General features: G+C 42.7%; 1 protein-coding gene across 4 annotated transcripts in view; it reads right to left on the bottom strand.

Moving 5' to 3' along the window:
- Positions 1-16,243, bottom strand: part of ADCYAP1R1 (ADCYAP receptor type I) — a 139,900-nt gene that overhangs the window by 26,290 nt on the left and 97,367 nt on the right. For all 4 annotated transcript variants that reach the window (XM_063416865.1, XM_063416872.1, XM_063416850.1 and 1 more), the window contains 7 exons: positions 13,818-13,853; positions 13,188-13,229; positions 11,389-11,492; positions 10,754-10,851; positions 9,496-9,628; positions 7,185-7,338; positions 2,493-2,553 (listed from right to left, as the gene is read on the bottom strand). In XM_063416865.1, the coding sequence (XP_063272935.1) occupies positions 2,493-2,553; positions 7,185-7,338; positions 9,496-9,628; positions 10,754-10,851; positions 11,389-11,492; positions 13,188-13,229; positions 13,818-13,853 (628 nt within the window). The remainder of the gene's footprint in view (positions 1-2,492; positions 2,554-7,184; positions 7,339-9,495; positions 9,629-10,753; positions 10,852-11,388; positions 11,493-13,187; positions 13,230-13,817; positions 13,854-16,243) is intronic.

Raw genomic sequence — 16,243 nt, 5'->3', positions numbered from 1 at the left:
ACCAACAGCCCAGTAATTATCCCAGAATCTGGCTGGGATGAAGAGAACTTGGGAGTTTGTTTTGGGTTTACTTTTCCCACACTGAGGTATTTTAAATGTGCTTTCTGGGGTGATAAATCACCCCCCACAAATTCTTATTCTTAGACCTCTCTGCTTTTTTCTTCTCCTCTTCTTAGACCTTTTCTTCTACTTAGGCCACTGCTCTGTTCTTACAGGATGTGTCCCCAGTGCGTTCAATTCCCAAATTCCACCTTGCAGATGTCAACAATGAATCAGATCAGGCTCTCACAGAGGTTTTTCTCAAGGACTTTCAAGGATGTCCAATCCCTGAGACACCTACAGGATAAATGTGAGGGAAGGAACCTCCATCTCCTCCTCAGGTAAAAGAGTGGGAATCAATGACATTTTAGAATTTTAGAATTTTAGAATTTTCTGTACTATGTAACCAAGCTCCCTAATTTCTGTCAAATGCTTCCCTACAGACAGGATAAAAAGGAATTATTCTTTTCCAGGATGGACGAAGGGAAGGGAGCCATGGGGCTGGGGAAGGGATGTGATTTCCATTTGCAGAGGCCAGGTCTGGAATAGCTCCACTTAAACCAGGAGCAGAGCTCTGGATGAACAGACAGCTGCATTTATCTCCTGGATCCCGTCATTCCCAGGGATGGAAGGCAGGAGCTGAACTAGAGGGAGCTCTGCCAGTTTTACAAGGAACAGGCAGGAGGGGGCTCAGGCTCTGAGCCTGTATTTCAGCCCAGGCCTTTGCCACTGTGGTTTTCCAGTTCAGTAATTTCCACAACGTTTTCAGGCTCATGCTGGCTTCTCCCCCACTCCCAGAACAAAGCTGGCTGATTTTTAAAAAGTAACCACTGAGACTCTCAGCTAGAACCTGTCTAAATGTCTTGCATGCTAAATAGCTTCCCTAAATAAAAGGAATGGTGATTTTTGTTTGTTTTGATTTGTTTGGGTTTTTTAAATTTTTTTTAATTTATTCTTTATTCCTTCTGCAAGACACTCTCCCTACCTGCAAAATGCAAGAGCTGTTTGCACTTGTAAGAGAAATTAGTGCTTTCAGGGCCAGTGCTGTAATCCAAATAATGACACAACAGGGGTTTCTGGCTTGTTCTGCGTGGAAAGAAATGATTTAATTTGTCTTAATGTCAAAATGGAACATTGGGTCACAGCACTGGCATCCCCAGTGGAGGAAAGGCTTTATCTGCTCTCCAGAGAGAGTCTGAAAGAACAAGGATGAAAAAAAACTTGACAGAACAATGAGTTTTGGGGAAATTTTGCATCCAGGTATCTCCAATATTAGGCAAAACCAAAGCATAAGCCTCAATGACTTGGAAATGGGATTTTGGTAGGAAGTGCCTTTCCCTCAATTCTGTGTTTTCAAAAAAACACTGACTGATTTTTGAAATTCTACTCAGTCTGCCTCATTTTTTTCTAACCTTTCACCAGGTTCAAACACAGCTCTCATGAAAAAGCATTGCCAAGTTTGTCTTTTCAGGGTGTAAATACAGATCCATTCCTACCTGCCACATCTGCTCCTCTCTGGGAGCAGATACTGACAAAATACAAAATATGCAGGGCCAGCCCTGGGAGCAACTTTTCCTTCTGGTCCTTTAGAACAGGTTATTTGCAGGGTTTTTTTTGTGGGGGGTTTTTTTGTTTGTTTGTTTTTTGGGGTTTTTTTGTGGGTTTTTTTTTGTTTTGGTTTGGTTTTTTGGTGGGTTTTTGTGGGTTTGTTTTGTTTTTGTTTTGTTTTTGTTTGTTTGTTGGTTGGTTTTGGTGGTTGGTTGGTTGGTTGGTTGGGGTTTTTTTCCTACCAAAAGAGACAATTTGGGAAGGACCTACCTTTCTGAATTTTTATGATTTTTTTTTCCCACACAGAAGACAGAATGTGGATTTTTGTCCTGTACCTGTTCATCTCCCCTGCAAAATTCATGGAAAGCCCTCCTCAGTGGGAAGCTAAGCTCCTAATTGTCCTGGTAAATCAGAGCTCAGTAATGCCTTGTGCAGATTTCCTTCACTGTACTAGATTTATCTCCAAAAATTTCTACAGTTGACTTCATCACCTTCATTTTCCTCCACAACCAGAGGGAAAGAAGCAGAGAATTGTGTGGGATTCCACTCTCAGCTCTTATAAGTGAGACAAACCATATCCTGGGCTCCAGTCATTTCATGGAGCAGGGAGTGGGGTCAGCTGCAGGTTTGCAGGTTTGATGCCTGGATCTTCCTTTAGGAATTCCCCAGTGCAGGGGTGGCACAGACATCAAACTGTAACCCCAAGAACAGAAAAGTGCTTGAACCCTGGACCTGAATGGTGTTTGTACACAAATGGGTGTCAGAAATGAGAGGAGAAAATAGAACAGGAGGAAATGTTGTGCCACAGGAGGTTCAGGGTGGACATCAGGAGGATTTTTTTCACTGAGAGGGTTTTTGAGCTTTGGATGGGGCCCTGGAATCGTTTCCCACACAGCAACACCTACCCAGTGTCATCGAAGTGCAGCCTCAGCACTGCCCAGACAGTGACACAGATTGTTGGGGTACCTGCAGAGGACAAGACAGGGACACATTAACACTCCAGACACGCCTGATGATCAGCAAGGAGCATTCATGCAACCTCTCCACTGAAGGTTTGTTCCCCAACAGCACCAGTGCATGGGATAATGCAATTTATTGAGTTAATTCAGAGCTCCAGAAACATCCCTCTCAACCAGGGGTGGGATTGTAGGGGCAAAACTGGTGACAGGAAAGAATAAAGCTGTGCCAGGTCATTACTGCTCAGTGTTTTACTGCACCTTGTTGCACGAGGAATAAAATAAATCTGGACAGAACACAATCAACCACATCTGTGTCTGGAGCTACTGGAATCAGAAAAGCATTGCAGTGCCAGATGTTGAGCTGGAATGGGATTACTGGATTCTGTGTGTCCTCCTGTGGTTTTGTTGTAAATGATTTACATATGCTGCATTTTCTCTGTTACTGGGTAAATAATCAGCTTTTCTTTACTTATTCAATCAAAACAAATCCACAGACAAGAAGTTTCCTCTGCTCACAGGAATATTTAATTTTTTTTTTTCATTGAAAAAATACCAAAACAACAGACTCCAAAAAGAGAATGTTGGAGTAAGGATTTAATTCCTATTTCAGACATTTCTTCACTTTAAAAAAATGCACATAGAATGCGAATTCAATTAAAACAGTAAGAACCCACTGAGAAACCTGGATTTATTTTCACTTCTGAAAATCGGAGAAGTGTGATTTTTTTCTTTTTCCCAGTGGAAATATTTTTATAAAATAATGCATTTATGCAAGACAACCCTGGGTAAGTTGGATCTCCACCGTATGGTAAATAAAACCTTTGACTAAGAAACTGGTGACATCTGCTCAGGCACCACTGGAAAACATAAAGTGCTAAAAAGCAAAGAAAACAAGGACCTTGATAACCCCAGATAAGCTCCCAGCAGTGAACAGGACTGTGGTAAGTTGACAGGAACAATTATATTTAATGCATTTTGCAAGGCTGTGTTGATGTCACATTAATTAGTCAGTCATTTGAACCAGCTTAGATGAGTCTCTGTCTAATTATATTCCTACCACCAGAAATAAAAATTGGGGGACTGAGGAGCCCTCCTCCTTCAAACAACCATACAGAGAAGAATTCAAAAGGAAAATGATATAAAGAAATAAATGACAGGTTTTGGGGAGCAGAAATCATGCATATTTAATTCCAGTTGAAGTCGTCTTTTCTCACAGGTGAATACCTACAAAACACTGAGAAAAACCCTTTTTGCCCTTAAAGGAGTTAAAATTAATTTTTAGATAGCAAAAATTAATTTCAATTTTATCAAATTAACCGTGAAATATCAAATGTTTTCCCAGAGGAGCTGTGGGTGCCCCATCCTTGGAAGTGTCCAAGGCTGGGCTGGATCAGGCTTGGAGCAACCTTGGAAGTGTCCAGGGAAGGGGGATGAGAACAAGATGAGTTTTAAAGTCTCTTCCAACCCAAACCATTCTATGATTCTATAAAACACAGTGCTCATGTTTTATTTCGTTTCTTCAGTATAAATTTTGGTGCTATGAATAGCGTTCCAAATCCATAAAATGTGCAGGAAGGCAGAATCAAAACTAAATGTGTCATAAAAACACATTTAAAACCCCCACGTTTCGGATCAGCTTGGATCAGATTCATCTGCTGTCTGAATATACATTTACTCACACCACTTTTCTTTACATCAAAAGATTTCCATCTCTCCATCACCTCCTTTTCAGCTTCTGAGGAACGCTGGAAAACAGAGGAGCCCTGAAGGCTGCGATTTATTTTTGCTGACTTGTGCTGCCCTGAGTTAGGAGCAGGCACCAGCAGAGCTCAAGAAGACAGCAGCCTACCCAGAGAACTCAGCAGCATCTTGCAGATTTAGGAAGAAAGAACTGCCTGGGTGAACAGAGCCATATGCAGCTCCCATTAATCCCTGAAGATGAGGACGCTGACACCTCAGCACATTTGGAGAGACAGATCAGCACCCAGATGCTGCAAAGTGCTGAGCTCCTGTTCCTCCCTGCTTCAGAGCAGCTCCCTCCCCACCAGCCCCGAGTGAGGGGCTGCCTTTGCCCTCCAGGGATTGAATCCAGACTCTGGGAGTGCCTCTGTTGGCTTTGCAAATTGCCAATTGTTCCCACCAGGTCAGGGGAACTGCGAGTCCCACTGAAACAGGCAGGAGATGAGAAAATAATTGTGTTTTTTAAAAAAAAAAAAAACCCAAAAAAAAAAAAAAATCCAATTCTGGAGAGTTATTACTGGATGTTATTGATGCTGTTTTGAATCTGAAGAGATTGGAGTGTTGTGCTCACCAACACAAGCTGGACATGGACCTGCTGAAATGAACACAGAGGAGGACACGGAGATGCTCCAAGAGCTGGAGCTCTGTTACTGTGGAGAGAAGCTGGGAGAGCTGGGAATGTTCCTCTGGAGAGGAGAAGGCTCCAGGGAGAGCTCAGAGCCCCTGGCAGGGTCTGAAGGGGCTCCAGGAGAGCTGCAGAGGGACTGGGGACAAGGGCTGGAGGGACAGGACACAGGGAATGGCTTCCACTGCCAGAGGGAACGGTTAGGTGGGATTTTAGGAGGGAATTCCTGGCTGGGAGGGTGGGGAGGGGCTGGGCTGGGATTCCCAGAGCAGCTGTGGCTGTACCTGGATCCCTGGAAGTGTCCAAGGCCAGGCTGGACAGGGCTTGGAGCAGCCTGGGATAGTGGAAGCTGTCCCTGACGAGGGTGGCACAGATGATCTTTAATGTCCCTTCAAACCCAAACCATTCTGGGATTTTATGAAGTCTATAAATTGAACAGCCAGTTATTATCTGTGGCACTCGACTGAAAACTAAATATTTTGAGATTGCTTTACAGAATGAATCCATCTGGCTAGTTCATTAATTACAAGGACTGATTGCAAACCTGTTGAAGTCAGTTAATATATGGTGGTTTTCAGTATTCTCACATTCAGACAAATCTACAGGTACAGGAATTGTGCAAACTTAATTAAAGGAACTCAACCTCTGATTTATGTTCAGATTACAAAGATTTTACAATTTGCAATTTTGCACTGTTTTCTTTTCTGATTGGCAGATTTTCATATACATAACCCCCAATTTCTCCTTGGAAAATCACTTTAATCTCAGCTATAATGTGATTATACAGCTGTGGATGGTACAAAAGAAACCCCGAACACCCTTTCCCACAGTTGCTTTTCCAAAAGCCTTTTCCAGTAACCATCCATTTCCAACAGCCTTTTTATGGCACAGATTATTTATGATAATTTGTTCACTTCTTTCTCTCTGTACCTTCTCTTCGTCTATACCTTCTAGAAACATTTTTTTCTCCGTACTGTTGGGAGTCTTTGCCAGGAGATGAAAATTTTGGTTTGTGTACAGCTGCTTTGGGAGGGAAGAAAAAAGGCCATCTGTTGATTTTTTTGAAGGTTCAGGCTACATTAGGATGTTTTTTCAAAGGAGAGTAGCTTAGGGCATGGGGTTTGTGTGTAGACTTTACACATTGATATACAGGATTATTTCTATTTCAGGAGTTTCTAAAAGTATAAAAATCGGGTTTAACCTTCTCAGGGAACATTTTCAGTGAATGTATTCTGCATTCACAATTTGACTTCTGCACAAAAACATCTGCAAAGAATTGCCTGCATTAACATGTCACAGGAATCAATTGATATCCAGAAGGCCAGAATGAAAAATAATTACCACCAGTTATTATCATTTAACTGGCTTTTCTGAAATAAATCTTGTTCCTTCCCATTGCAATTTTTATTTCCCATCCAGGTAGGAAAAGCAGATGTGAATACCCTTCGGATACACTTTCAATTTAGTTATTAGCTGGAAGAAAGGCACAAATGAAGCCTTAGAAAATGGACTGGACTCAGCCTGGCAGATTTGATTAAGCTGCAGAAGTTGATGTTCAGATCATATCTCGTAGGAGGCAATTTTCTGTTGTAGATTACACCTCTGCAAGGCATGTGGTGTCCTCCAGAGTTCAGTGCAACTCTATTCACACGCACAAAAAAAAAATCACAGCGCAGTTTGGGCTGCAGTGGTACTTTGATAAAGTCTTACAGCTGGCCAGAGTGTAATGAGCCCCCTGAAGATGGATCAGCTCTGAGGGCTGACCTGCAGCCTCCCAGAGTGGCTTAATAATATTGTGAGAGCCTCCTTGGGCGTGTTTTGTAAAGCAAAGGTTTTAATAAATGAGAAATAACAAACAACACAGAAACAGAAGAACAAAAGCTCTGTGCAAGTGACAGAGAAGGATCTGACACCTGACTAGGCACCCCAAAAAGCACTGAGCACCTCTGTGCTCCTTCTTAAACATTTGATGTTTTAGGAGGGACAGTTTGGCTTGCTGCCAATAGAATCTAGCTACATTTCTGAGGCACAGCCAAAGAGACCCATCAGTGTTTTCATCTTGGCATTGAGCCAATCACTGTCAGGAAAACAAAGAAGTGTCTGGGGTCCTCCCCTACAAGGGCCTGGGGTGAAGCTGGAACCCTTTTCCTTATGTAGAATCATTTGCTTGGTGCAGTGTAACAACACTTCTCTAAGACTAAAATAGGGGTTTTTTTTCATAGTTTGAAACCTGATGTGGGAATGCCACGAGTGAGACAAGGAGTGCCACGTACCCCAGCCGATGATGGTGTACCAGTAGAAATATCTCCTCTCCGGGAAGAAGGTCTCCACCAGCAAAGTGAAGAGGTACAAGCCCTCGATGAACAGCCAGAAGTAGTTGGACATGACACAGTAGTGGAAAAACACCATCACTGCTTTGCATTCCACCTGCAGAGGATGGGGAAGAGCAAAGTCATTCCTTGGGGCTAATGGAGGAAAAAAAGCTTTCAACCTCTCCAAATCTCCCCGTGGACAGAGCTGAGGCTGGTGTCTTAATGGTGAAGGTTTTAAAGAATGTGGGGAATGTCAGGCATCACTCAGACTGCAAAGCCTGGATGGGAAGAAGCCAATTTTACCAGTGGGAAGTGGTCAAGGAGCATTTCAGAGCAGCTTGAGCACGTCCTGTACTGCTGAGGGCCCACAGCCCCAGTGAATACCAATTGCTGGAGTTAAGCCCCCTTCCAGGATTAAATGCAGGGAAGAAAAAAAATCCAGCTGTGTGCCGAGAAAGCCAGAGAAGGATGTGAAATGGCAGGATGGCTGTGGAAAGCCCTGAGAATGGGATCTGAGAGGATGAACCCTCCTGTGTGCAGCTGGGAATGGCACTACCTTGCCATCCATCATCAGAGTTGTCACTCAAGGACAGAAAATGGAAGGAAGTGTGAGGGAAAAGGAGGCTGAGTGATCAGCTGTAAAAAAAAAAAAAAAGGAAAAAGAAAAAAAATGGAAGCTTTCATTCATGGATAGAAATAGGAAGGAGCAAATTAAAGAAAAAATAAAAACTAGAAATAAAATTAAAATAAAATATAAAAAAATTAAAAAAAAACCCCCAACGATTGGAGTTTGTTTAGGCTTGAGAAAAGGGGGCTCAGGGAGGACATTTCTGCTCTCTACAACTCCCTGGCAGGAGGTGGTAACAAGGTCAGCCTCTCCTCCCAGGTAACAAATGGTAGGATAAGATGAAATTGTCTTGAATTGCATCAGGGGAGGTTTAGTTTGGATATTGAGGATATTTCTTTCCTGAGAGGGTTGTCAATCCCTGGAAGGGTGTCCAGGTCGGTGGTGGAGCCACCATGCATGGAGGTGTTTAAAAGATGTGTAAATGTGGCACTTGGGGATGTGGTTTAGTGGTGAATTTGGCAGGGCTTGGGAATGGCTGGACTCAGTTTCAGAGGGCTTTTTCCACCTAAATGATTTCTGTGACAAAGGCCTTGGTGGCAGCCAAGCTCTGTCCTGTGAGAGTAGGACACAATGTTTTTTCCAGTGCTGCACCCCTGTGAGATGCCATTACTCCTACAAAAGTAGGACTTTCCAAAAAATCCGAGTAGAATCTGTGGATAAAATGGAAGCTCCTGCTGGAGGCAGTGATTAGTTCCCAATTTGACTTCATCCTCTGGGCCAGATCCACCATCAAAGTGTTTAAACCTTCAGATCTTGAGTTTCTTCATGGAAGCTCTACCCAGGCTGAAGATCTGGTCATAAAATGGCTGATTTAAACACGTTTTATGTTTTAAGTGTTTCCAAACAAAGAGGCAGCTGCCACCATTGGAAGAGTGGCAAGAACAAATTACAGATCTAACATGGCCTCAGCTTTCTCATGGAGAAGAACTGAGAGCAAAAACTAGTTTCAATGACAAAGAAAAGGCTGACTAAGAAACTACACAGCTGCACTTGCCTTGTGGAAGTGACTCACAGGGAATTTAGCTCATAACTGGATGGATAAAGGAGAGCTCAGTTTGTAATTCTATCATAATTACACCCAGTGAGCTGATTTATATCAAGTACTAGCCTTAAATGTGAAAGGAATTGGGATTTACACACAATAAATGCTAAATGCATCAGTGAAAGAGTGCTCTGTGTGAAACTACATATTTAAGAGACAAAGTTGTGGGAAATGCTGATGATTTTGTGAGACTGTGACCATCAGGTGTATCCTCTGTGTCTGAAGGGTCACCCTGTTTACACGTGACTCTGCCTGGCATCCAGAACAAGAGAGGCTCCGGAGGAAAACCAGACCTCCAGAGGAAAGAAATTGCTCAAGTCTGCTCTCATCCCACCTCTCACTGAGCAGATCTGGGGAAGGGAGGAACAATCATGGCAGAGGCAGAAAATAAAACCTGCAGGTTTGTTCTGAAGGATGCTGGTGACATCACAAGATGAAACATCCAGTCTGGGAACTGGGAGGGAAGTTAAACACCAACCACCTTTTCCTCTAATAACTTCTCAGCTCATGATACTCCCCAGACTGCTCCCTGCCCCACTGCTTTTTGTTGTCTTGTGCTGGAAAAAAAGTGAAGGAGAAGGATTCATTTCAGTTTGACTCACCGTGGAGATAAAACAGTGATTTCCATCCTGCTCAGCATAAAGAACCCCGTCCTTGATGAACACAGATATTGCACGGAGGATGAACGAGACAAAAAGGTTCATGTGGATGAAATTCCGAGTGCAGTGAAGCTTCCTGGAGAGGAAAGAGGAATGGAGGGCGGGAAAAAAGAGAAATAAAGAAGCAAATAGTTTTACTTTGTGGAAATGTCACACTGGGCCTGAATACGCCTGACCAGAGCACCTTGGTGCTAACAACAGCAACATCTGAGCCAAAACTGTGTTGGTACTGACCCTAAACCTGAGAGAGAGGAGGATTTGGGGATTTTCTTGTAAAAGGATTCAGAGAAGCATAAAATAGACACAGAATGAGCCCAGTGCAGCTTGTGAAGTTTCATAAACCAGACCCACAGCTTTTCCTGAATTTACACTCTGCTGAAATGTGTGACTTCTGGAGTGTGTCCAAGCTGGGAGAGCAACTCAGCTGAAGGATTTTCCCCTTCTTATTCTACCTCTGGTGAGATAAAACCTTTAACTCTGTTTGGGGCAGCTGAGCCCCAGCTCCCTTCCTCAGCTCAGTGCTGGTGTCCCCACTGTAAAAACATGGAATGTTAATTCGTGTTCTTATGGGTTATGGTATGTTAAAAATCATAAGTAACCACTGTAAATATGTTATATGAAAATGTAACCTTAGTTCCAGCCCACCTGGAAATTCACTGATCCCGAGGCAGGCACCACCTTAGAATTACCATAGGAAAAGACAAAGAATTGTCGGGAAATCTGGGCTCCTTCGTTGGCATCAGAAAGGAGGACACATTAAGATAAGCAATCAGTCCTTCCTCTCGTGGACAGCAGAGCTATCAGAGCACCATCATCACCAGGATCTCTGGAGAATAACACCCCTCCATTCACAAAGCTCAGTTTGCATTCACCCACAGGAAGTCCGAAATTGGCACCTTGCACTACCAGAGGAAAATCTTTTCAACAGACCAAGGATAACCAGTCCCAGGAACAAAGAGACTGTGGGGAAATCTTGTGCCAGGGGCAAAATAAAGTGTATAAAACCTGAGCCCCAAACGAGGCAAATTCATGAACTTTGGGGGGGCGGCAGTGTGCCAGATACTGCGTCCCAGGTCATCTATTGATGATCTCCCAGTAACTCCGCTGGGGGTTTTTACTGAAATTCTGTACTTTGATCTTTCAATAAACCAAATCATATTTTCAATTGGACTTTTAGATTGGCATTTATAACACCACTCACCTGAAGCGGCACAGGATGACCATGGCAGTGGTGAGGGAGACCAGGGACGTGCTGTATCCCACCGTGTACAGAGCCTTCACTGACAGATAGTAGTAATCCTTGGGAGGCAAAAACCACAGCGTGAAACCCTCACCAACAGCCACACACCTGCCAAAGTGCAGGGGGAACCAGGGGCAGGATTTGTGTCTCAGACTCCCTGGTTTGTCCTCATTTCCTCTGAGGTCTCACTGCACATTAAATTCTGCTCCATGGCTGAGGCTGCACACCATGAGGTTGTTTATCAGTGAGCTAGCAAAGGCTACCTGTATTTTATTTTTTTTTAATAACTATCTGCAGAAAAAAACCCCAAACAGCTGGCTAAGAGATTGTTTATCAACAGGGGCAGAATTGAGGGTTAGCCTGCAAATCCAGAAGTTCCATGATACATCAAGACTAAAAGCTTATCTTCTATAAATACTCAATACAGGCCCAGGAAGGAGTCAGATCTCACTTCTCACAGCTTTATATCCATCTGATTGTTGTTTTAATCACTATCAAATCAGAACATGACCAGAGGCTGGACAGAAAGCAGCCTGCTGTTTACCCCTTCCCCCCTTCATTTGTTTTTAATTATAAAATTTAAGATTAATTCCTACCTGGTTGTCAGACTCTGTTTCGTTCTCATCGAAGCCGCAGGCATCATAATAATGAGGGAAAGGTTCAGACCAGCCATCCTCAGTGCAATTCCTGCTGATGTCCCCTGTGCCGAGGGCAGGTGGGAACGTGACATCCCAAGAAAAATCCCCAGGACATCCCCTTCCTCCCCGTGGTGCAAAGAAAACCCCACAGTTCTCCTGGAAGCACTGTTTGCCTGACTATCCGTAGATTTAATTCTGGAAATTTAATGATGTCTTTAATGATCCAGGCACTTATGGATGGCTATTACTACAGTTGGTCACCAGAGAGGAAAAATATTTAATCAGTACATTCAGTGTCTCCAGGCCTCCAAACATTTCATTCTCAAGTAGGTTCCTGAACCAGGGGTCAGCTAATTGTGCATTTCTTTCAAAAAGGCATCCCAAGAACACAGCTTTGAGGAAGATATCTCCACCCCACATGGCCAAAGGGGAAGGCCAGTGCTTCAAACCAGGCCCTTTGTGCTATTTTTAATGGTTTATATCTGAGGCACACGCATGGGACCGGTGAGAAAACACCAGGCTAACATGAATTTTTTGGTCCAGGTGCTGGAAGCCAGTCAGGATCCTCAGATATCTCTGACAGATGTTATATATCCACGGAGAGGCAGCTGGATTGCTCTCCTGCAGGCACATAAGACACTCACTGATCTCCAAGCCCAGGCTCTGATCTCAGAGTGACTTTGTGACTTTGTGTTTCCTCTGCAGAAAACAAAGGACTATAGACTGGGAATCTCTCTCCCATCCCTGTCCTCATGGCAATTGTTTTCCATCTCCAGACACCCAAGGTGGCCTCAGTTGGTAAATGCTCATGTTCCTCTGTCTATTAATTATCCCAATCCTGGTTTTTAACCTTGGTTTTAAGCAAATATTGGCTTAAATATCATAATTTTTTGGCTAATCTCATATAAGAACCAGCTCCTGAATGGTTTCACTGACACTCTTAGGCTTTAAAACCATACTGGGAATGAAGAGTTGGGGGCAGAAGAGGAAGAATCTCCTGACATTCATTTACCTACAGAACTGCCTGAGGTGGGACAGCCCCTGTGGGGCTCTTTTGAAGCACCATTGTTCTTCCCAAAGCTCCTAAAAAAGGAGGGATGGCTTTCCTAAAAAATTAGGGATGGGTTGCTGCTGCACTTCTTCCTCTCCAGCACAAAGGAACAGCCTGCATTTATCAAATGATCACACTTTTTGGAGTTTCAGCTGCACCTTGACCAAAACTGATGGAAATTTCCAGGTCTGGGGTTTGCTTTTTGCTATTAAAGTTGTGCTGCTTTGCATTCTTACAGCAGTTTAGTCTCTCATAACCTTATTTTTAACCTTATTTTAGAGAATCTGTTTGCCATCCATGCAGCAGAATCTATCTCTTTAATCACTGCATTCATTTAAGTTACTTAGCAAATTTTGTTAAATTACTCTTGCACATTCATCCCTGGTTTTCCATGGAAAAAAAAAAAAAGCACTGAATCATGGTGCTGACTTCCTTTAACACCATTTAGTAATTACTGTTAAGCAGGTAGATATAATTTCTAGCAGCAAACTTCTTAGATTGCAAAGCTTAATAGAGGAGGAATAAATTTTCATAATATTGCTAAAAGTCACAGAGCAGAAAATGTCATAACTATTAGAACTAATTAGAAAATAATACCAAAATTTCAGGGAAAAAAAAAAAGAAAAAACCAAAAAAGCTGATAGCTTCCTTTTTAACAGAGATAAATAAAAAGAGAGACAAAATTTTCCATGGTTCTGTTTCTTACCTAGGAGAGACTGGGCTGTGCTTTCCAGCAGGTCATAATCACCTAGAAAAGTGGAAATTGGGTATGAAATTGTTTTGATTGTGTTTTCTATTACAGCCCAAACTGGTCTCTGTGGAAATCAGTGAATGGAGTGCAATTGATTTTTATTTGTTTAGATCAGGCCCAAAGGCAATAAATACTTGGTGCTGTCTTCTCAGGAAGTAAACACAGCTTTACTTGGGAGTTTAAATCAAAGCTGAATCTCTAAATTTAGAACTTAAAACTCATACAATAAACAGGGGCAAAGTTTATGGCAAAAATATAGGAGTCAAATAATTTTTCCATAGGAATTTACATTTATAATCTTTAGATATTAATGAAAAATTATTTCCATCCATCAATAACAAAGTGGTGACTAATTGTTTTAAATAAGATAGTTTAATTTTGTGGCTTTAGGTAAAATCACATTGATTTATAGAGACTTATGAGATTTTTCATTTCACTTTTTGTGCAAGTATTAGAGTTAAGTACATGGATCACTGTCATAATGGTTGATACACAGGCAACATTTTAATAATCTGAAATTATCACGTGCACACAATTTTTGGGAACAGAAGCACTGAGGATTTAGGCAGCACAAGTGGCTCTTACCTGCATGGGTTTGCCCCAGATTATCCACTTCCCAACCTGAAATTTGAAGAATGAAAAGAGTTAATTCATAATGATAATAGGTTGCTATTTAATTTTGATAAAGTTTGACTCCCATAAGATGAATGGATGTAGCAGAGCCCAGAGAAGAGCTGCAAGTTTAAATCTTTATTTCTGTATTAGCCCTGTGTATTTATAAGTGGAAAGGGGTTTTCAGAGGATGGCTGATATTGTTAAATATCTGGTTATCATGAAGTTTCATCAGAGTCTAGGAAGAGTGAGAAAAATGGATGTAGGAGCTTTTTGTGGACTTTTTAAATATTACTTTTAGGGGAATGTTCTGAAGAAAGACTCGGACATTTCCAAAACACTGCTCAATACCTTAACCCCACAACTATCACAGTGGGAAATGATAAAACCTTGGGCTCACATCAGAAATCTCCCTTTCCCTTTCTTTTGGTCTTCCAAAACAAAAGGCTGGAACGACTCCACATCAACTCCCAACCCCCTGTGCGCAATACTTGAACTGAACTGGGATGAAAACCCGAATTTGCAGCATCCTGGGTGGATCCTGGCTCGGCTGGGGATGCAGCAGGAGGAGCTGCCATGAGCCAGGGAGCGGAGCTGCTGCACCGTGCACAGAGCAGCCCCAGGCAGCTGCTGCAGATCGCTCTGCCCGTGGCCAGAAAAAGGGGGAAAAACCTTCCCAGGACTTCAGAGACTGCTGCAGCAGGTGAAATGCCCACTGCAGCAGGTTAAATGTTCACTGCAGCAGGTGAAATGCCCACTGCAGCAGGTTAAATGTTCACTGCAGCAGGTGACATGTCCACTGCAGCAGGTTAAATGTTCACTGCAGCAGGTGAAACGTCCACTGCAGCAGGTTAAATGTTCACTGCAGCAGGTGAAATGTCCACTGCAGCAGGTGAAATGTTCACTGCAGCAGGTTAATGTTCACTGCAGCAGGTTAAATGTTCACTGCAGCGGGTGAAATGTTCACTGCAGCAGGTTAAATGTTCACTGCAGCAGGTGAAATGTCCACTGCAGCAGGTTAAATGTTCACTGCAGCAGGTGAAACGTCCACTGCAGCAGGTTAATGTTCACTGCAGCAGGTGAAATGTCCACTGCAGCAGGTGAAATGTTCACTGCAGCAGGTTAAATGTTCACTGCAGCAGGTTAATGTCCACTGCAGCAGGTGAAATGTTCACTGCAGCAGGTGAAATGTTCACTGCAGCAGGTGAAATGTTCACTGCAGCAGGTTAATGTCCACTGCAGCAGGTTAAATGTTCAGTGCAGCAGGTGAAATGCCCACTGCAGCAGGTGAAATGTCCACTGCAGCAGGTGAAATGTGCACTGCAGCAGGTGAAATGTGCACTGCAGAAGGTGAAATGTCCACTGCAGAAGGTGAAATGTTCAGTGCAGCAGGTGAAATGTCCACTGCAGCAGGTTAATGTCCACTGCAGCAGGTTAATGTTCAGTACAGCAGGTTAAATGTCCACTGCAGCAGGTGAAATGTGCACTACAGCAGGTTAATGTTCACTGCAGCAGGTGAAATGTCCACTGCAGCGGGTTAAATGTCCACTGCACCTTAGTTCTGCATCCTCTGGAGCAGCCACGGGGCTTCAGGTTGATTCTTCCCCTTTCAGCCCTGGCGGTCAAATGTTGATTAGGGATTGGGAAAAGCTTCAGTAACTTGTATGAGAAGGTTGTGGTGTGGGAATTTTTATCTGTGGTTTATCAGGTAACCAGAGGCTCAAAGAGCAAACCACCACTCCTTTGTCACTTCTTTCATGATCACTTCTTTCACTTTTCACAGCATCTGTCACTCGAACCAGCAGCTCTGATGGAACTTGTCCCTTGGGTGAGGTCACCTAACTCAGCAGCCTGTGCCTCACACTGACCCACACAAGCAGGGTAGAAAAACCTGCAAGAAAAACTCCCCAAACCCCTTTGACTCAAAAAATCCAGTTTTAGTTTCTCATTTGTAGAGTAGGTTGACCTTAAAACTGTGCAGAATTCTTTCTGGAGAAGGACAAGGCCAGTATTAAGTAGATTGATGCCTGGTGTTCCTGGCATATTATAGTGATGGCTCACAAAAAGACATTTCTCTTAAATTTAAATGTTTTGACTGCAGCCATTTTGTTCCTACAATATAAAAAGCATGGAATAAAAATGATCATGTTTTCATTCTAAATATAGATGGCAGTTAGTCTCATTGATGTGAAAACATTAAATTTTAGTTCATTTTTAATTTCATGATGTCCATAATACTAGTTAAAACACATTAGTTTTTCTGCAGGCTTGTTACAGAAATATTTTTGTATACATACTGAAAATATTATTACATTTCACTATGTGTGGTTGGACATTATGAAGAGATTCACATTTCTAACAACATTAATTTTCTGATTTGTAGGAGCAAACAAGCCTTT

This window comes from Prinia subflava, chromosome 1 (genome assembly GCF_021018805.1).
Source record: "Prinia subflava isolate CZ2003 ecotype Zambia chromosome 1, Cam_Psub_1.2, whole genome shotgun sequence".
In the NCBI taxonomy this organism is placed as follows: Eukaryota; Metazoa; Chordata; class Aves; order Passeriformes; family Cisticolidae; genus Prinia; species Prinia subflava.
The sequence above is the reverse complement of the archived record's forward strand: the minus strand, read 5'-3'. Positions and strand labels throughout refer to the sequence as shown.